General features: G+C 40.8%; 4 protein-coding genes and 1 long non-coding RNA gene across 5 annotated transcripts; 2 read left to right on the top strand and 3 right to left on the bottom strand.

Moving 5' to 3' along the window:
* Positions 1-10: 10 nt before the first annotated feature.
* LOC145224115 (uncharacterized) lies at positions 11-5,235 on the top strand. The gene is made up of 7 exons (XM_080090546.1): positions 11-446; positions 723-845; positions 933-1,022; positions 1,693-1,941; positions 2,487-2,624; positions 4,351-4,434; positions 4,915-5,235. Exons 1-7 carry the CDS (start codon positions 392-394, stop codon positions 5,178-5,180), a joined length of 1,005 nt encoding a protein of 334 aa, XP_079946672.1. The 5' UTR covers positions 11-391; the 3' UTR covers positions 5,181-5,235.
* A 4-nt stretch (positions 5,236-5,239) lies between these two features.
* Positions 5,240-6,120, top strand: LOC145224117 (EGF-containing fibulin-like extracellular matrix protein 1). Its single transcript, XM_080090548.1, has 3 exons — positions 5,240-5,318; positions 5,653-5,775; positions 5,832-6,120. Exons 1-3 carry the CDS (start codon positions 5,261-5,263, stop codon positions 5,972-5,974), a joined length of 324 nt encoding a protein of 107 aa, XP_079946674.1. The 5' UTR covers positions 5,240-5,260; the 3' UTR covers positions 5,975-6,120.
* Positions 6,121-9,462: 3,342 nt separating this feature from the next.
* LOC145224085 (uncharacterized) lies at positions 9,463-11,252 on the bottom strand. Its single transcript, XM_080090516.1, has 2 exons — positions 9,641-11,252; positions 9,463-9,570 (listed from the first exon to the last, which is right to left on the bottom strand). Exon 1 carries the CDS (start codon positions 11,230-11,232, stop codon positions 10,357-10,359), a length of 876 nt encoding a protein of 291 aa, XP_079946642.1. The 5' UTR covers positions 11,233-11,252; the 3' UTR covers positions 9,463-9,570; positions 9,641-10,356.
* A 123-nt stretch (positions 11,253-11,375) lies between these two features.
* On the bottom strand, positions 11,376-16,191 carry LOC145223599 (uncharacterized). Its single transcript, XM_080089999.1, has 6 exons — positions 16,137-16,191; positions 13,387-16,074; positions 12,683-13,303; positions 12,153-12,577; positions 11,717-12,111; positions 11,376-11,469 (listed from the first exon to the last, which is right to left on the bottom strand). The coding sequence occupies exons 1-6, from the start codon at positions 16,189-16,191 to the stop codon at positions 11,376-11,378; spliced, it is 4,278 nt and encodes a 1,425-aa protein (XP_079946125.1).
* Positions 16,192-16,365: 174 nt separating this feature from the next.
* Positions 16,366-16,801, bottom strand: LOC145224831 (uncharacterized). The gene is made up of 2 exons (XR_013859754.1): positions 16,544-16,801; positions 16,366-16,473 (listed from the first exon to the last, which is right to left on the bottom strand). It is a non-coding gene; the product is annotated as an uncharacterized LOC145224831 (long non-coding RNA).
* Between the last annotated feature and the right edge of the window lie 4,741 nt (positions 16,802-21,542).

Here is a 21,542-nt window from a genome sequence, read left to right as displayed (position 1 = left end):
TTTTTTTAGTTAAGTTGAGTAAATTTACGAAGAACGTTCGCATTCCACAGGAAAATGGTACATTGTGACTACATTGATTTTGACAGCTGTGATTTAAAAACTTTTTAATCAGATGAATGACGGTGAACAAAAATGCGACAAATGATTGATGTTAACAAAACAGTTTATGATGATGATGTCTCGCGTACGGAAGTTTATGATGATGATGGCTCACGTACGGAAGTTGTGATATAACTAGCTCACGTACGGAATTTGTGATATTAGCTCACGTACGGAAGTGAAACTGATGACGTGCTTCCTGGGCAGTTTGCTTTCACGAGAGCTCAAACTCAAACTAAACCGAAGACTATTTCAGTACGTAAGAGTTTTGGCAGTGTGAAGTGTGAAGAAAATGGTCGTTTACTTCGTTATAATCGTTGCCCTGTGGTCATTTGCTGCTTGTCAAGGTACGTACCGCGTTTGGTAGTGGTGTTAATACTTGTGTTAATCAGCCCTGGTTGAAAATATGACACAAGCCTTTCAACGTTTTCCAAATAAATGAATTGTAAGGGTAAAATGGTTTATTAAAATCCTTTTAAACGTACATTTCATAGCTGCTTATTTTTAGGTAATGCTTGAGCTAAATTTTAGTGGTAGCAACGACAACAGAATAAAATGCGCCTTTACTTTTCGGAACCAAACTGGGCACTTTCAAAAGGTACATTTTTAAAGCTATTTTTCAGATGTCAACGAATGCGCGTTAGGAACCCACAATTGTCACATTGAGGCAAATTGCATTAACACTGACGGAAGTTACACTTGTCAATGTAAAAACTGGTTTGTCGGAGACGGTTTTGACTGCAGAGGTACGTCTAGTCTATAAGTTACCATAACATGAATACATAAACCCCGTTCGTCTTGTACAACAATTTATATACATTCTAACTCTGTAGGTGTTTGCGATGACTTATGTTCCCTAAGAGGCGAATGTAAAGAAGGAGTTAATGGCTACACCTGTTTCTGCAAGCAAAACTGTAGAAATGGTGAGACAAATAAAAGTAATTGTACATTCCTTTTCGGCTATACTTACCCGGAATACTTTCGGGTATTTTGTCGCTTCGTTACTCAATTCGTCACGACTTTATTGATATGGTGAGGATTTTGATTAGCAAAATTATGAATGGGCAGTGCGTTAGGAAATCCGCCAACCATACGTTTATCTTGCGCTTTATGAACGCTCCAACTTTCTGATAAATCACCTTTTATGTCAAGCATAGTTTGACTTACAGACACAGGCGCGTCATTAATGACCCATGGGCTGGAATACATAACTTACATGGATTAAGTCAAAATTTACAATTTACACAAAACTTATAAACGACTGAATGCGCCTTTAAAGGTTCGGACCGAAAACCTATATTTGACAAAACGCCCTTCTTTCCCTGAGCGATAGTGGCTGATGAATAATTTATTACCCAAATATAACTAACTTATTTTTTTACTCATAGCTGTTATTTCCTTTTATTATTTGTTTCTTTATTATCAAACCATCATTGGGAATTTGCTATGCTTAGCAATGGACTTGCCTCAAATCAACAAATTTGCCAAGCGTGTCTTATTTCGACTATAAATCAAGTTTTGCCGTTGTCTCAGTTCTGTGAGTTTTAATAATGGAAAGTCGAATAGCAATGATACATTCGTTACGAATTGTAGATTTACCATTGATTCGTGACGTCAAAGTGCTTTGGCAAACTTCAAACAGTTTGTTTGTGGCCTGGAATGTCAGCAACGCTTTCCGTGTACAAGCTTCCATTGATGGTGTACGACTTTTTGCTTCCGGTACAAGCCAAGTTGCTTTTCTTTATTTAAGACCAGACACCCGATATGAAGTGACTATAACAGCAAGAAACTTTCAAGGGACAACAACAAGAACACTTATCGCAAAAACTCGTGAGAGTGATGGTAATTATTTATGTAAAAATTATTTATTAGTTTTGTAACGAGTGGTTTATAGGTTGATTTAGGCCTACATATACTTGTACTGTGACAACGAGTTGAAAAGCATTCATTACCTAAGTTACACCCATGACGCATTTGTCGTTTTGTGAATTGGCCTTGTTCCAGAATCCGGTGGAACTACTAACACAGGAACTCACAACACGCCCCGTTTGGGAATTTCCGGTAAGTGGCGCAACGGAGAATAGGCGCTAATGGTTGCAATAATTGCTGAGTCAGCAAGTTGCAACATGCTGTAATACTGGTCACCATGAATGCCTATTCTCCGTTAAAGTTTGTTGCAACATTTTGTAATTATTGTCACCATGAATGCCTATTCGCCAATTACCGCAAAATGCCAAACCGGGCGTGTTGTGAGTTCCTGTGTTAGTAGATCTTCCCCAGAATCCTGACCCGCTAAGCAGTTATTGTGTTACACCATAATTTTTGTTTGCGGAACTTTGCTTTAAAGGTCCATGTTTCAAGGAAATTTTTGCATGCACTCGTTTCAGTTTTGAGTAATCCTCCAGCGTCAAACTCATCCTCATGTGTGGATTCATCCAGCTGCGATCAAAACGCTCAATGCATGAATGTATCGTTAACCTGCAAATGCAACACCTGTTTCATAGGGGATGGTCTGAAATGCACACGTAAGTGTTGTACTGCAATGTAAACTGCACTATTGATTATGTCGACTCACGCTTATTGCATATTACGTTTTAATGAGACAGTATTGCTGTGGTTCTTATTCATTTATTATCATTTCCACTGAAAACAACCAGATGAATTTCATATTTACTTCTCTTTTCGTTTTCCTGAAAACTGCGGTAAAGTTCATGCGAACTCATCTGTTCATCGCATATTGCATTTAAAGAGATTGTATTGCAGTGGTTCTTGAGCTTTTTAATATCATTAAGCCTGAAAACAACCATCTAAACTTTATTTACATCTCTCTTAAAGAAACTAAAATCACAAACTCTGACGTCACAGAACCAAAACGTAATGATTTAATTCCCCCCTAAATGTGTTAAATTACCCATTTTGAGGTAATTATCCACCGTCTATTGCATAATAAGAACATTTTCAGGTTACCCGCATTACGATTACTGCACGTTTGGTTTAAACAAAATATTTCATTGGACGAATCGCAATGTTGATTTGGAGGTGAAAATGACACATTTTAGTGATTTTTTAAATATATATACTTTAGTTTGGGTTGAAGAAGACGAAACTGTTCAGATTTGGGGTCACAAACGCAAATGCCGGGCAGGTTGTACCGTTTAGATTTAAATAACTGCGCACAACTTCTAGAGCAGTGGTTCCCAACCTTTTTGTAGTCACGGACCCCTTTTATAAATTTTATATGTCTGCTTAACCCCTAATTTTCCGTAAGTCTCTCTATGTTTTTCGTTTTTTGCATTATACGTTATTATGCTTTTTGGGTAGCATTTTAATCAACCTTCACAATAGACCTTAAATCTCATTGAAGTTCTGTACTGTGGCAACAAAGAGATAGATTTTCTGGTGTGTAAGATTGAAACAAAGCACTATAATTTCCATTGTTCATGTGTGTTGTGATGTCACAACGGAGATAACAATCACAAAAAAAGTAATTTTACCTGACCCGAAGGTTTGATAAACAGTCTGCACGTGTATGCAGGATTGTAAAAACGATTTGGAAACCTACAAATATTTTACTGTTGGTTTATGATACTAAAAATGTTTACCTCCACGGACCCCCTGAAGCTATCTCACGGACCCCTTGGGGGTCCGCGAACCCCAGGTCGGGAACCACTGTTCTAGAGTCTAGAATCTAGAGACAGCGAGCTGTTACATGTTTGCAATGTTTCTAGGCCTTTTAAGACAAACTCATCCGCGGTTTAGAAAAAACATTATCAACACTTGTATGTGAGACGCATTTCACTTTCACTTTGTCCCGAACTCTTCGCGTAAACCAGGGGTGTGCAACCTTTGTTACTGTCGGGCCAAATACAACAGCCAAAATTAGATCGCGGGCCGCACCTATGTATAACACAAGGTGATTTTACTTTGTTGCTTACCAAATATTCTTAACTACAACTAAAATTCGCATTTGAATCTAGTCACATATTGCCTGGTCGCAGAAAAATAGTATCGGGCGCATTAATTTGCTCAAAAATATGTAATAGTTAGACTCGTTTGTCAGTCAATTTGAAATTCAAGCGTCTCCGCGGGCCGCACAACCTTTTTTTAAGGGCCGCATTTGGCCCGCGAGCCGCAGGTTGCACACCCCTGGTGCAAACCAATTTTACTCAAATAACTTCTCAAAGCCTAATTATTTGACTATGCAGTCAAACAGGTTCGTATGCATTGAACAAATGTTTGTTTATGTTATAGGACATTGCGGTGGTAAAGCATGTTTTTCAAAAGGGGTTTGCGACTTTCCAGTGCTTTCCTCCACCAACAGTTTTCCTTACACAAGTAAGTTGAACGCTAAGAGTATAATAAATGCATGAAACTCTTGCTTTTATTATTGGCAGTTTACACATAAGTTTTCAACCTGCAACCCAATGTGGCCTTTTTAATTGAAACATCTGTGGCTGTCGAAGCTTTCGATAATTAAATGAAGTGTGTTTCATGAAACCGTACCGCAAGCGAACGATTCAAATTACGTTTTTGTTGCGTTTCAAAACGCCGAAGAACTAATAAATTGTATTGGATCTATGAAACAGCCTTTTAAATTCGGCCCATGGTCAGGTTGTTAAAGTACATATCTGACCTTACATTATCTAAGGTGTGCAGTATAGGATTACATGAACGCAAGGTTTTAAAAAGTCAAATTAAAAAATTTGCTCAACGTTATTTCAGTGAACTTGTTTGATGTTGTTACGTTAAACTATTATCACGAAAAATTGGGCATATTTTGTATGAAACAAGATTTTATGTATAGTTTATTGACAGACACGATACCATCCATCGTCAACCTACGCTCAATATGGATTGGACAAACGGGGCTAAGTTTTGCATGGAGTGCCCATAGAGCTGACGAATCAAAAGCATTTCTCTCCGGTGGTGACACATCGTATGTGCAGCACTTGCACGAAGAAGCAGCATTCTCTTTTTTACTCCCTTCAACCACATACAAACTAACGGTGATAGCCAGCAATCAAGCAGGCTCAAATTCTGCTAGCATCTTAGTTACAACGGGCGAGTTGTTGTTAGATTAAAGAGTCAAGGTTAGTTCTTTGGCGGATAAAATATAATTATCATTTGGTCCACAGAGCCCACCCAGACGATTTCAACCACTATGAAGACACCAAGGGATTGTGGCACCGGCTTCAGACCACAAAATTCGAGTTGTGTGGGTACGTTACAGCATGGCTTCGCATAAAAATCTCATATATCGACGTTTTTTATCTTTACCAAATAAAGGTTTTCATTTTTCAAACCGTTCTATTTTTCAATTCTTATGTCAATGATGTTTTACTGCTACACTGCCTATGAAGAATTGTTTGATTTTTGGAAAAAAAACAGGCCAAAAATATTTTTTTGTTAAATCATAAAAAAGTTGAATGATCAAATGAATATTTGTGTTGTAACATCTCTAGTTTCGCCCACTATTCGAAATAAACTTCTAGACTTGCGTGAAACGTTTACGAAGCATGAAACTATTTTAAAGCAAAACGGTTTAACTCCCAGATATCAACGAATGTTCCGAGGGCACTCACAACTGCCACGAGGAGGCGGTATGCACCAACACACCGGGGAGCTTCACTTGCAATTGTAATTTAGGTTATTTTGGCAATGGAGTTATATGTGTAGGTAAGGTCAAACAAAACCGATACATATTTTCCTGTTCTTAATTAATTTTCACTCAGGTCGATGCGATTCGTCTTCTTATTCAATATGCAGCAACACCGGGATGTGTGAGACAGGCAGATACGGGAGCACCTGCATTAACTGGGATAAATCGAACTGTCAAGGTGTTTCGGATGGTCTTAAACCCTTAATCTGTTTTTGACAAAACAAATACAGAAGTGCATGCAGACACGCTGTTTCGACCTATAAGGTTTCTTCAGTGCAGATGGTAGCAAAGAAGATGGTGACAGAAGGATGATAACAGAAGGATGGCTGTACCATCCTTTGCGACCAATACCTTGTCACCAGCTGCACTGACAAAACCTTACTGGTCAAAAACTGTGCGCAATGTCTTCAGCTAACGTAATAATTTATCGGCACATTTTTAAAAATACTAAAAAGCTGAAACGATTTTCCGTGCCTTTTTCAAAGTCGTTGTAAAAAACTTACCAACTACTAAATATGGTTTTTAAATCGTTTGAAAACATATCATTTCTTACGATTTACTTTCAGGAGACACAGCAGTAAGTGTTAAGGTGGACAGTAAAGGACAAAACTACATCTCTGTCTCCTGGAAGAGGGTGGTTTCGGCCTACGTTGGTTTCCGTTATAACGCAAAGCTATACGAGAATGGATTGCTTCGGACTGGTTACACGTCGCTTGTAAACAAACGGGCTAGTTTCGGCAAACTAAAACCTGGAAGTTCTTACACAATCTCAATTCAATCGACTTGCATAAACAGCGAACAGACTAATATTACTTTTGTCCCAGGTAGGATTAACACAGCAATAAAGACAAGTAATTCTAAACTTTAACTCGGAGGTCAAGCTTCAAACATTGGTTTTATCTAAGTTTTTTTTCGCAAACCGTTGTTTTTTGAGAAGATATAGATATGTAAAGGTTTGCATTTAAGTGTTCGTCGCTTGCGTGTTCACTTATGCGTGTAGTTTTTTGTTAAAGGAGCCACTGTTGATAAGTTTAATGGTGAAAATAACGGCCCAAATAGACGTTAAAAGCGACATGCTTTATTGATCAAACGTTTCGGCAAATGCTCATGCCATGTGACGTGCTGTCCTACTATTGTTTCTTTGTTTGTAAATATATTGTATGTCGTAGTTGCTCTGCACCTGTTTGGTCAGACGCACACATTTGCAGGTGGCTTACACCTCGCTTCTGCGCACCTTTTTATCTATCGTTTTTATGCGACGCTTGTTTCGCACCTTTTTATCATTCTTTTATGCGACTAAAGTGTATATAACTGGGTGCAATTGATGTGGCCTTCATATCACTGATGATGGCATGAGCATTTGCCGAAACGTTTGATCAATAAAGCATGTCGCTTTTAACGTCTATTTGGGCCGTTATTTTCACCATTAAACTTATGAACAGATCCGTATATAGTGTTCCAAAGCCACTGTTGGATATTAAAAAAGCTTAGGCAGCTTTGAAGGATTTCTTTGAACAGCAAAATTTTAATACTAGGAAGTTGCAAAATCAAAAAGATTGAAGCTGTTGGGATTCGCAAATTTGGTTTGCACTCGGAAGGCTTTTTTCCGACATTAAGTTTGTAATTTAGAAATCTAAGATCTTGGCTTATGAAACTACAGTCTAGTCACTAGACGTTTATTATGCTCCCCAATTTTAGATTGCATAACGATATGCACCATCACGTTGTGCACTATGATGCGCTTTAAGAATTGTACAATTCCTTTGATTCCCTAATTTCAAAAGTGCACAACATGCACCAGATTTGTGTTTTCGCGTGCTTGCAAAACTGTATAGAAAAGCTGTTTGCATTTGTTTCAATGATCAGTTTTGCTCAAGATGACCAAATCCATGCTACTTCAACATTTTCATTTTTCTGTGAGCACTTTGCCCCTTAAGGTTTTGTAGTGGTAATAGTGTTTTTTAGTAGTTAACAGTAGACTACATATAATCTATGGGATATAAATTTATTCTCTAAAATGTTTCAGGAATTGATGCAGTTACTACAGCTGGACCGGTCAGCAACTGTCCTTGTGCCCAAACCACAACCCCCAACCCATCCACAACGAGTGGAGCGCCCTTAACCATAATTCATAAAAATGTTAACATTTTGTTTGCGCTTGCAACAACTGCTGTATTATTTTTAAAACCTTAAATTGCTCCTACAGCTAAGAGAAAAAAAATTAAACACATCTTACCTACTATTTAATATTTATATCTGATGCACATCAAAATTGCCATAGTGATCATATCATATGTATCTTGCCATTCACAAATTAAAATAAGAAAGTTAGCAGTGATTTTTTCAGCGAACGCCAAGTTCCTGTATGAGATTTTACTTTCGCCTATGCATATTTTTTAAACATCTCAATTTCGTGTATCATACTTTGTACATTCTGGAGAACAGAAATCAAGTACAAATGAGAGGAGAGGGATCCTACATTTTCATTAAACGCAAAAGTACCTGCAGTTGCATGAATAATAATTAATCGATTTGCATAAAACTTTAGTAATTTACTTTAAATCCCAATTTTGCCTGAACTTTCTTATCAACATTGGAAAACCTAAAAAAATTGCGTTTCGTTGAAAATTGTGCATTATACTTATCGAGTTGGAAAATGTGTGTATAAGACAAAAAGCTTTTTTTGTCACAGCACACCTTTTCGTTCCTAATTGCCCTTCATGCTGATTTAAAATTTTCTGCGCTTTGCTTTGCTTTCCACTTCTGGACACCTGATCCTACATTGCCTTACCACAACTTTTTTGTACGTGCCTCCAGACCACTCTAAATTGTTACATTACTGATTTTTCACACACTTGCGCAGTTCATGGGTGGTTGTTTCAGCTTCAACCCAGAAAGATATAATACTGCTTCACAGTTGCAGCTACTTTTGGGTGTTTTTATGTATTCCGTTGTTTTAACTATGCTTTTTTACATTGACAGATTAATGGATCTGTCTCTCATCGAGACCTTTAGACCGTGTTTTACTTTATTGGCTTTATATGTATTAGCTTAAGGGTTTTGTGGCTACAATATTTTCGCACATTTTCTAAAACATGAACAATCATCTACCTTGTTTTACAAACTTGGGCAAAGACCGTCAGCAGGCTTTACAGTAGGACAGGTGTTAGTGGAAAAAAATCGTACCTAGAGACAATGTTTTTTTAAGGTGTTTTGGGGGACGGAAACGGTCCCCCAAATTTCTCCAGTGGTTTCCTAAAATTTGGACTTGCAACTACAACTACAGTTTTTGGTGTTTAAATGAAACACTTGCGGTCTCTTAAAACTACTTAGCGGTCACCCAAACCAAACCTTAAAAAAACCTGCCTAGAGATACTGTGGTGTGTCTGCAGATACAGCCAGCCGCTGTATCTTGTCTATATAGTGCAGTAACTATAGTGCAGTAAAATCAAAGTGCAGGAATTCAAGGGTGGCGTAACTTTTCGCCATGAACCATACCTGGGTTTAGACGAGTAAAAGAATACACGTAGTTTATTCCTAGCCTTTGTGTGGCGTGCTGAAGTTGGATCTTGTTTGCAGAGGTTCATGTTCACAAACTGTCAAATGCTTTCTATCGCTAGCTTTCATATAACACTGTTTCTTCCCTGTAACGTCAGGAATTTGCGCGCCTGGTACCGCGCTGGCGTCACACTAGAGAAGTCCAATTTCTGGAAACGCGTGAATTTATTTTACACGTCAACACGGTTCAATACGACACGGTAATCACGTCACGTTCACGGTAGACACGTCACGTTCACGGTAGACACGGTTTTCTGCAAAGAGAACATTCACTCAAAACTGGGAAACAGAAGTTAATTTTAAGCCGGCAGAAATAAAGCTTACCAGAGTTTTGGACCAGGGTATCAAAGATAAACACAGTTTGATATCGTCAGAAAGCGTTCTACACAGATGAAAAACGATAATTCAAATGTACGGCAAATCGGGCAACTGAAATACAAATCAAGCTTACCTTGCAAAGGCAACATTATTCCTTTTCGTCAGAGTTTTTAAGTTTATAAAGCATTACCATCTATTAATGACAAACAAATTATAATTAGTCACTTTCATTACTTTATCTAACGTTTGCAAATTAAAGTCAGCAACTAACGAACTACACGTGGTCCAAACTAAACTCAATACTAAATGGCCAAAGGCACAGCATAGAGAAATAAACTACAATGATATTGTTACGTCATAGGGGATTCTGGCATTGTGGTGCAATCACACCATATAAGATGTGACGTAGGTTACGGTTGAGTGATTTACGATGTTACATTCTCCCCCCTAAATGTGTGCTTACACTTCAAACACATTTACAAACAAACCAAGAAAACATCGAATCATGAAACAACGAAAACACACACGAAAGCTAAACAGTCGCGTCGCGAAACGCCGTTGGTGAGCAAAGCTCCAACCTGGCGTATTTCAGAGTGCGGCATGCGTAATGCAGCAAACAGCATACCGTCCATGATATTTCTTCTTTCATCAGCACCAGGATCTTGTGCACCGCAATTCAGGGTCAGTTCGACGACGGCGTGGCCTGAATGCGTCGGATGCACTTATTGGCATTTGGTGCTTGCCTCGCAGAGCAAGCACAATTTTGCAATCGGCCGTCTGTACGTGGAACCAGATTGCGTTTTAACGTTGACTTGGCGGACAACACCGTGTTTGTCCGGAAACGCGTGCAGAACGCGTCCAATCTCCCATCGACGTCGAGGCTGAGTCTCATCAACGATCATCACCACGTCTCCCGGTTGGAAATTGCGTTGTCGGTCGGGCCACTTTTGGCGTAAGGCAATTGTGGGCAAATATTCCCGAGACCATCTTCTCCAGAAATCATCGGCGAGAAGTTGGATTTGTTTCCATCGTCTTCGGCTATAGCAGTCCTTTGGATTGATAAGTCCCACTGGAACACTGTCAGAAGCACGCCCCAACAACAAATGGTTGGGCGACAGTGGCTCATCTTCAGTAGACGTGAAGCTGATCGGTGTCAACGGTCTGGAATTTAAAATGCTTTCCACTTCGATCATCAAAGTTTGCAACATGTCCGCACCGATCGTTTGGTTTCTTGTTAGCATCGCATTTAGGATGCGACGAATAGATCTAATCATTCTCTCCCACGAACCTCCCATGTGAGAAGCAGCGGGACAATTGAAATTCCACTTGATTTCCAGTCGTTTAAAGTACGATTCTAGTCGGGACTGCTGGAGACCTTGTAGGGCTTCACGTAATACTCTTTCAGCACCAACAAAGTTCGTGCCGTTATCGCTGTATATCTCCTTTGGTCTGCCTCTTCTTCCTATGAATCGACGCAGGGCATTGATAAATGCATCAGTGGATAAATCAGGTGCCACCTCGATGTGTACAGCTCGCATAGTCAAGCAGGTGAATATGCACCCATAACTTTTCGTTTCACTTCTTCCTCGCTTCACCATGAATGGACCGAAGTAGTCAATGCCAACATAAGTATACGGTGGCTCATCAGGCTTCAATCGGGCGAATGGCAGTTCTGCCATTTGCTGTTGTCCTCGTCGTACGGTTCTCTTGCGACACAGCATGTAATTGCTGAGTTCCTTCCTCACAGCGGCGCCTCCCTTAATAATCCAGAAGCGCTGGCGCAGTGACGTCCAGGTATGAGCAGTTCCACAATGGCCAACTTCTTGATGATGGCTCTGAATAATCATTCTTGTTAGGTGGTGATCATACGGCAGTATAATCGGGTGTTTTGCGTCAAAGGCAATGGGCGCTTTTTCCAATCTCCCCCCAATTCGAAGTAGACCATTAAAAACCTGGGGGCTAAGTTTCGCCAGCGAGTTAGCGTGTGGCGATTTCTTCAATTTCCTTAGCAGCTCCCTATCGGATTGCCCGCCGCTGGACAAAACGTCGATAGCAGGAGCGAAACACTGGCGTTGCACATACTTTATTATCTCTAACTCCGCATCCTCCAGCTCATCCACGCTCAGCTTGCCGGTGGGCACAGAAATCTTTGAGCGCAGGAACGACTTAAAACGCAGCAGCCATGCGGCCGTTGTCTTCAGGTTATGAAGAGATGAATATCGATTCAGCAGACGATCGGTTGACCCTGACTGTGCAGAAACGTTTACAACAATCCTCTTCCGCTCAGCTGGCTGGAACTCTGGAGTAAGCCGAGTCTTCAACTCCGGCGGGGTTGGCCATCGATCTTTAGTTTGCCAGAGAAACTTTGGACCAGTCAGCCATCGAGAGCGGATGAGCTTGTGCACGGACAAACCTCGCGAAGCATCATCGGCGGTGTTTAGCTGGGAACTTACGTGCCTCCATTGATCAGGACTTGTCTGTCGATGAATTTCGGCCAACCTGTTGGCAACAAACGTACCAAAGCGTTTGCTTTGGTTGTAAATACTTTGTCTGTCCAAAACACGGACTCGCAGTTATCAAATTTTAGCTGGCGTCGAAGCCATTTGTCCGCTTTTACAGCTAAGACAGCAGCAGCAAGTTCAAGCCTCGGAATGCTTTCAGTTTTCGGGGGTGTCACCTTCGATTTTCCGAATAGAAACGAACAGTGGACTTGTCCATCAACATCTTTCAGACGAAGGTAGGACACAATTCCATAGCCTTGAGTTGAAGCATCCGAAAAATGGTGCATCTCGCATTTCGCGACTGAGCCGAAGGTAGGAGGCTTAAAGCAGCGGGGAAGTGTTAACTTCTCGAGCTCCGGCAATTGAGAAAGCCAGCGTCGCCATTCGTCAATGTCGTCTTTGGGCAGCTCGTCATCCCACCCCAGCTTCTTTCGGACTATTTCTTGTTGTTACACCTTAGCAATCAAAGTTACAGGTGCGGCAAAACCCAAAGGGTCATAAAGCGTGTTAACAGCACATAAAATATTGCGTCGGGTAAATTTCTTGCCTTGCATCGTGTCAGTTATGCTGAATCCAAATTCGTCACTCTGTACCCGCCAGTATACACCTAGAACGCGCTCTTTTACGGAAGCGTCCAAGTTTACATCGGTCAGCGATTTTGCTCTTTCCGCCTCTGGGATTTGATCCATGACGTATTGGTTGTTAGATAGCCATTTGGTCAGGCGAAATCCTCCCTTCTTCAGCAAGGCACGTAGTTGCGTGACCAACTCTGTGGCGCGCTCGACTGTTTCGGCTGACGTCAAACAATCGTCTACGTAAAAATCATTGCGGACGATGTCCCCAACATCTTTATCAAACATTTTCCCAAACTGCTCGGCGGTTTCACGCAAGCAGAATGTGGCGCAGCTGGGCGATGACGTAGCGCCAAAAATGTGCACGAGCATACGATGAACGGTGGGCGTTCGGGATAAATCTCCCCCCGGCCACCACAAAAACCTTAAAGCATCAATGTCAGACTTGTGAACGCGGACCTGGTGGAACATTGCTTCCACGTCCGCTACCAGAGCAATACTGTTCATACGAAATCGTTCCAAGACACCGATTAAACTATTAACCAAATCGGGTCCTTGCAGTAAGGCGTCGTTAAGAGACAATCCTCTGTGTTGCGCTGCGCAATCAAAAACGTGCGTACCTTGTCGGGTTTGCGCGGGTGGCAAACTGGATGATGTGGCAAATACCATTGAGTTTTGCCTGAAGCGTCCTGTGCTTCTTCATTTGTAACTTCTTCTGCATATCCCTCATCAATGTAGTCTTGCATCTTCTGGACATACTTGTCTTTAAGAGAGACGTCACGCGAAAAGCGTTTCTTCAGCGACCAAAGCCGTCGTTCAGCCATGTGACGGCTGTCTTTCGGTAAAGTGACATCACTTCGCCACGGAAGAGGCAAATAAAAATGTCCGTCCGTGTGTTTCACTGAGCTCTTCATCATGCGTAGCACCTTCCGGTCTTCAACTGACGTAGGAAAGGGCAAGTCGTTTGGGTCTTGCATAAATTCGTCCACCCAAGAATCACCGCTTAGTTCCTGGGTCTCTTTGCATCTAAAGAAGTTTACCGAAATATTATCAACAGCAGGATAGCAGACGGATGGGCCAACAAGTGACCATCCGAGCGGGGTTCTCGCAGCAAAAGGTTGCTTGCGTTCCCCTGTTCTCATTTCCAGTACTCTATGTGCATATAGGACGTCAGTGCCGATAAGTAGTAGCACCTCTCCTTCATCCAACTCAGGAAATTCCAAGCCCTGTAGGTGTGGAAACCTATTAACTTCCGACTTCGTTGGCGTCGGATTTGGCTCAACCGGTATGGTGTCGATGGACAGAGCATTGTCGACACTAATCTCTTCATTTTCATCTAATGATAAAACGCTAAAACTTGCGCTTATTCCGCTGTGGTTCGCCGGTCTTCTTCCGACGCTGGACATCGTAACTTGTTTCGGTCTTCCTCTTATTGGAAGCAGATCTGCTAACCTTTTATCATAGAAGCTTGTGTCAGACCCTTGGTCGAGGAACGCGTACGTTATGATCTCCTGACCGTTCGACCGAATTTTCACTGGAATAACAGAAAAGTACGATGAATGACAATTCTTTATCGCGTTGCACCTGGCTGTAGAACTAGATGCCTGTCCATTAGGAGGTTCGCTGCGCGGAGCTCTGTTGTATCTCTCAGGAGCATGTGCATATGCCCTGGAACGCACGGGATTTTGCATATTTTCATGTAGCAACGTGTGGTGTGAAAGGTTGCAACCTCTCACAGTACAGGCGCTGGGTTGAGTACAAACCCTTGACGTATGTCGATAACCGAAACAGTTAAAGCACATAAACTTATCTCTTAGAAACTCTCTTCTCTGCACCGTGGACTTTCTGCCGAACACTTCACATCTTTCCAACACGTGATTTCGTTTACAACACGGGCAGCTTATTGGTGACACAGAAGCAGGACTCTGGTTTGTGGTCACAGTCGCACAGGTAACGTTCCTCCCACCGGGTTTTGCGGGGCGCTTCTTTTCTTCAGCCTTTCGGGAAACACACAATTGACCAGGTAAAGTATTTACAACGGCAGACTCTTCTTCGACAAACTCAACGAGATCGGCAAAATCCGCTTCTCTTCCAGTTTTCCTTACAGTCTGCGCGACTCGGCGGCGCCAAAGCTTTTGCGACTCGTACGGGAGCCTATTTGCAAGAGCCACTAAACGGTCAACTGTGTTAAGATCAGCAAAATTCCCTAGCTGGCGAAGTACCAGCAGACATTTTCTCATAGTCTGCGCATAAGTGCGCATACCAGTAGCATCGTCCGGTTTTAAGTTCGGACCCTTAGTTAACTCTTCAACAAAGGCTCTAGCAACTATGTAGGGCTTACCGAAGTTCTCATAAAGAATGCTTCTTGCCTTGGGATAACCTTCTTCTGTATCCAGAACAGAGCAATGTTCAATTAAAGACCTCGCTTTTCCCCTGCACTGATTAATAAGCAGTGTCAATCGCATATCATCGCTTCGTGTTTTGTATTCGAGATTGGATTCAAAGTAGCGTACAAACATCCAATAATCAGTAGGATTGCCCGATAACGTCATGTGATCGGGCTTCGGCATACTCATGCCCTCTCCAACTGCCTTCACTATACATGGAAGCACAGCTGGGTTTTCTTCGTTCACTTTAACAACTGATTGAGCTTTCGTCACAGGAACACGTACATTAGGACGCATAATTTCCTGTGGTTCTTCTCTATCTCGGATAGGAAACGTACAGTTCCTAGCAGCAGAGGATGTCATTGGACCATCATTCGAGGCAATGTCCGGAAAAACCGGGAATATGTCTGGAATCTGTTCCTCGTTGGACCTCTTGTCCATTTGTGATAAACGTTCGTCGTCTTCATTCAGGATTCTAGCTCTTGCGTCGGCCGCTTGAAACTCGTATTTTGCCTTTAACTTTCGCTTTTCGTTTGCGAGATCGTTTTCTTCATCGACTTGTTTGAGGCGAAGTAATGCCAGCTCCCGCTCTACCTTAGCTTCTCGGCGACTTCTCGCAGAAGCGGATGTGCTCGCGCTAGATATACGTGAGCGGCCAGACCGTGATGTCCTACTAGAGACAACAGTAGGGGCCCTGAACTGCGGACTTAGCACAAGTTCTGGCAGTGAGTCAGGCATTTTGGAAGGCGGTAGCTCTGATACTCTATTTTCGAATTCAAGTTTGCTGTGTTCAAGAGATTTTAAATCTTCTTTGGAAGCAGCAAGTTTCTCTGGGTCGTTACATGAATTAATAAATGCATCGTACATACTGTGAAGTATCGTGTAGTTTTCGTCAATTTGTTTTTGAGCCACTCGCAACGTGGAGTGCTCTTTATTTAGAATGCCAGTTTCAGCCACAACATACCAGCTATTCAATTTATCTGCACATCGGCGTAGATCGTCGTATAGGTTGGGACCGGTTGTGCAGCAAATGGTCTCAAACGTGTAGGCACCGGCGATTCCATCGGAGATAGTGTCTTCTCCAAATCTTCAGCCATCGTGGCGAAAGTCGCTTTATAGATAACTCTGGAATCCTTGTATATAGTAGCCTCTGGAAACTTTATTTCCAGGTAACTCTGAAAACTTTATTTTCCGCCACTCTGAAAACTTTAATGTAACGTCAGGAATTTGCGCGCCTGGTACCGCGCTGGCGTCACACTAGAGAAGTCCAATTTCTGGAAACGCGTGAATTTATTTTACACGTCAACACGGTTCAATACGACACGGTAATCACGTCACGTTCACGGTAGACACGTCACGTTCACGGTAGACACGGTTTTCTGCAAAGAGAACATTCACTCAAAACTGGGAAACAGAAGTTAATTTTAAGCCGGCAGAAATAAAGCTTACCAGAGTTTTGGACCAGGGTATCAAAGATAAACACAGTTTGATATCGTCAGAAAGCGTTCTACACAGATGAAAAACGATAATTCAAATGTACGGCAAATCGGGCAACTGAAATACAAATCAAGCTTACCTTGCAAAGGCAACATTATTCCTTTTCGTCAGAGTTTTTAAGTTTATAAAGCATTACCATCTATTAATGACAAACAAATTATAATTAGTCACTTTCATTACTTTATCTAACGTTTGCAAATTAAAGTCAGCAACCAACGAACTACACGTGGTCCAAACTAAACTCAATACTAAATGGCCAAAGGCACAGCATAGAGAAATAAACTACAATGATATTGTTACGTCATAGGGGATTCTGGCATTGTGGTGCAATCACACCATATAAGACGTGACGTAGGTTACGGTTGAGTGATTTACGATGTTACATTCCCCAAGGTAAGGAATTCACGTTGATGTCAGTTTGGAGACATCCATAGTTGAAAATGTCATTTGACAAAGGCAATGCATGCGTGTACAACTACGCACAAGCTATAACTTAATTTTCTGCTAATGAGTGTTGATGGACTAAAACAGGAAAACTACCAGCAATCGAAACTTGCCGGATGAGAGAATAATAATTATCCCGTAACTTGTTTTGACGGCGATACCGGTACGCTTTTCTGGTTTCCCCTACCCTAAAACCATTTCTTCCTTTACCCACGAGCTGCATAACTTTACATCATTTTAGTACACGCTGCGATGCGAACAAAAATGCGACAAATGTTGCATAGTTTATGATGATGATGTACAAAATCGTGCTGCCTTCATGTCGATGGAATAACAAATTACCAGCATCCTATACGTGACTTTACTGTGCGACAAAGTTAGAATATAAGTGGGTCGACCTATTTTCCAGGGTTACCGACTCCAGTCTGTTTTTTGCTGAAGGCTATTTCCGTAGGTCCAGGTACCCCAGCTATTTTCTGTACATTATTTCCAACTTTAGGCAAACTCTGTGCTTTGTGTTAATGCAACATAGAGTATTGGCAGGTCTGTTTTCTTTTTTCCTTACACACAAAACCAAAATACATTGAGAGTACATTGATTTTGACAGCTGTATTTTAAAAAACTTTTTAATCAGATAATTGATGGTGAACAAAAATGCGACAAATGATCGATGTTAACAAAAAAGTTTGTGATGATGATGGCTCACGTACGGAAGTTGTGATATAAGCTCACGTACGGAAGTGAAACTGATGACGGTCTTCCTGGGCAGTTTGCTTTCACGAGAGCTTAAACTAAACCGTAGACTATTTCAGTACGTAAGAGTATAGGCAGTGTGAAGTGTGAAGAAAATGATCGTTTACTTTGTTATAATCGTTGCCCTATGGTCATTTGTGGCTTGTCAAGGTACGTACCGCGTTTGGTAGTGGTGTTAATGCTTGTGTTAATCAGCCCTGGTTGAAAATATGACACAAGCTTTTCAACGTTTTCCAAATAAATGAATTGTAAGGGTAGAATGTTTTATTAAAGTCATTTTAAACGTCCATTTTGAAGCTACTTCGTTTTAGCTGATGCTTGACCTAAATTTTAGCGGTAGAAACGACAACACATTAAAATGCACCTTTACTTTTGGAATCAACCTAGGCACTTTTAAGTTGCACATTTTGAAGCTATTTTTTCAGACATCGACGAATGCGCGTTAGGAACCCACAATTGCCATATTGAAGCAAATTGCATCAACACTGACGGAAGTTACACTTGTCAATGTAAAAACTGGTTTGTCGGAGACGGTTTTGATTGCAGAGGTACGTCTAGTCTATCAGTTATCATAACATGAATATATAAACCCCGTTCGTCTTGTATAACAGTTTATATACATTTTAACTTTGTAGGTTTTTGCGATGATTCGTGTTCCCCAAGAGGCGAATGTAAAGAAGGAGTTAACGGCTACACCTGTTTCTGCAAGCAAAACTGTATAAGTGGTGAGACAAATTAATTCTACATTTCTTTTAAGTTATAATTACCCGGATTACTTTCTGGTATTTTTTTGCTTCGTTACTCAATTCGTCACGACTTTATTGATATGGTGAGGATTTTGATTTGCAAAATGATGAATGGGCAGTGCTTTAGGAAATGCGCCAACCATACGTTTGTCCTGCGTTTTATAAACGCTCTTGCAACTTTCTGGTGCCTTTTATGGCAAGCACAGCTTGACGTACAGCTGGCAACCACAGCTTGACGTAAATGCCTTTTATGGCAAGCACAGCTTGACGTACAGACACAGGCGCGTCATTAATGGTCCATTGGCTGGAATACATACATGGATTAAGTCAAAATGTACAATTTACACAACACTTATAAACGAATGAATGCGCCTTAAAAGCTTCGAACCGAAAACCTATATTTGGCAAAACGTCAAATACCTTCTTTCCCTGGGCGATAGTGACTGTTTTGAAAGAGAGAATGATTAATTTATTACCCAAATATAACTAACTTGTTTGTATTTTGTTCATAGCTGTTATTTCCTTTTATTATTTGTTTCAAAATCCGAAATGCTAACATATTACAATATCGTAGCCCAAAAGTTTTTTTTTCCAAACCGTATTTCTTTCCAAACGCGTTTAAAAATACGGTTGTGACCAAACTGATATGAACACCATTGGTAGTTTGATTTGCTTAGCAGTCACCTAGCCTCAAATCAACAAATTTGCCAAGAGTGCCTTATTTCGACTATAAATCAAGTTGTGCCGCTGTCTCAGTTCTGTGACTTTTATTTGTAGGCTCCAAAGTATTAACAATGATACATTCGGTACGAATTGCAGATTCACCACTGATTCGTGATGTCAGAGTGCTTTGGCGAACATCAAACAGTTTGTTTGTGGCCTGGAATGCCAGCAACGCTTTTAGTGTACAAGCTTCCATTGATGGTGTACGAAGTTTTCGCTCCGGTACAAGTCAGGTTGCTTTTATCTATTTGAAGCCAGACACCCAATATGAAGTGACTATAACAGCAAGAAACTTTCAAGGGACAACAACAAGAACACTTATCGCAAAAACTCGTGAAAGTGATGGTAACTATGGGCATATTTATTTTCCTCTGTTTCAAAACAATTTCCAAATATTGTCGCTCTATTTCTCTTCTTGTTTTTTTAGTCTAATCACCAATTATATTTTAAAATTTTATAACGAGTGGTAAGTATGTTTATTTAGGTCTACATATATTTGCACTGTGATAACCATGCTGTTGAAAAGCATTCATTACCTACGTTACATTCATGGCTCACTTGTCGGCCTTGTTCAAAAATACTGACCTGCACAGCAGTTTGAGTAAAAGTCTGCATATTAACAAAAAATTAAAATGGGTTTGAGATTAGAACAAAATGCTTATTGCAAATTCTGACACCCAGAACCACTTTTCCTATTTTTTTCACAAAGAACCACAATAGCAATTTTTGTTTGCAAAGCTCTGCGTTAAAGTTTCATATTTCAACGGCAAATTTTTCATGCAAACATTTTAGTTTTGAGCAATTCTCCAGCGTCAAACTCATCCTTAACCAACAAATGCAGCGGCTGCTTCCTTGGGGATGGTCTCATATGCACACGTAAGTATTTTCCTCCAATAAAAATTGCACTAATGTTTACGTAATGTTAACCACATTATACTATTACGTTTTAGAACCAAAACCTCATGATTTATTTTCCCCTTAAAAGTGTAAATTACTCATTTCAGGTTAATACCCATTGGTTAATTGCACACTAAGAAAATGTTTCAGGTATTCGTATAACGATTACTGCAGGTTCGAAATGAATAAAACATTTCATTGGATGATTTGCGGGTTTCGAAGTGAAAATGACACAACCCAGAGTTTTTTTCTTTAATTTTGGTGACGTTAGTTTGGATTGGATGATACTGTATAGGCATAGTATAATAGTTAATGTGCACTGTGAAAACTACTAGCAACAGCTATAAGCTGTTGCCAAGCTGTTATGTGTTCGTATCGTTTCTAGGCCTTTTATGACAAAAAAGTACACGGTTTAGATTAGATGAACAACATTCATACTTGCATCTGAGATGCAGATCTTTTGAATATTGAAAGTTTACATCATAGGTGAGCAACCTGCGACCTGCATTTGAATGTGGCAATTTGATAAAAAACATTTGTGGCTGTAGAAACTTGTGGTAATTAAATAAAGTTTAGTGCGTGAAACCGTACTGCAAGCGAGTGATTCAAATTACGTTTTGTGGGCGTTTCAAAATGCCGCTAGAATCAATAAATTTTACTGGATCTATGAAACGGATTTTTAGATTCGGCGCATGGCCGGGTTACTTGCCTTACAATATCTAAAGTGCGCAGTTCGAGATTACAAGAACCCAAGGTTTTGAAAAATCATATGAAGAAATGCTCAACGTAATTTGAGAAAACTTGTTTGCTGTTGCCACGTAGAAAAAAGCATCACGAAAAATACGGCAATTATTTTATTCTGAAACATTTGTTTCCGTAAACTTTATTGACTGTATGCAGACACAAAACCGTCCATCGGCAACCTACGCTCTATTTGGATTGGACGAACGGGGCTAAGTTTTGCATGGAGTGCCCCGAGAGCTTTAGGATCAAATTCATTTCTCTCCGGTGGTGACACATCGTATGAGCAGCACTTGCACGAAGAAGCGGCATTCTCTTTTCTACTCCCTTCAACCACATACAACCTAACGGTGATAGCCGGCAATCAAGCAGGGTCAGCTTCTGCTACCATCTTAGTTACAACGGGCGAGTTTAATTTAGCAGATAAAGTTTGGCGGATAATATATAATTATCAATTGGTCCACAGAGCCCACCAAGACGATTTCAACTACCGTGATGACAACCAGGGATTGTGGGACCGGCTTTAAAGCGCAAAATTCGAGTTGTGTGGGTAAGTCACTGCACAAGGATCAGTCACTAAAAACGTGTAAATAACAGCGTGTAGATTGCCTACCATTCGAGCTTGTTCTCGCCATTTTTAATGCCTT

This window comes from Phallusia mammillata, chromosome 4 (assembly GCF_965637545.1).
Source record: "Phallusia mammillata chromosome 4, kaPhaMamm4.hap1.1, whole genome shotgun sequence".
In the NCBI taxonomy this organism is placed as follows: Eukaryota; Metazoa; Chordata; class Ascidiacea; order Phlebobranchia; family Ascidiidae; genus Phallusia; species Phallusia mammillata.
Note: the sequence above shows the minus strand (reverse complement) of the source record. Positions and strands in the feature narration are given on the sequence as shown.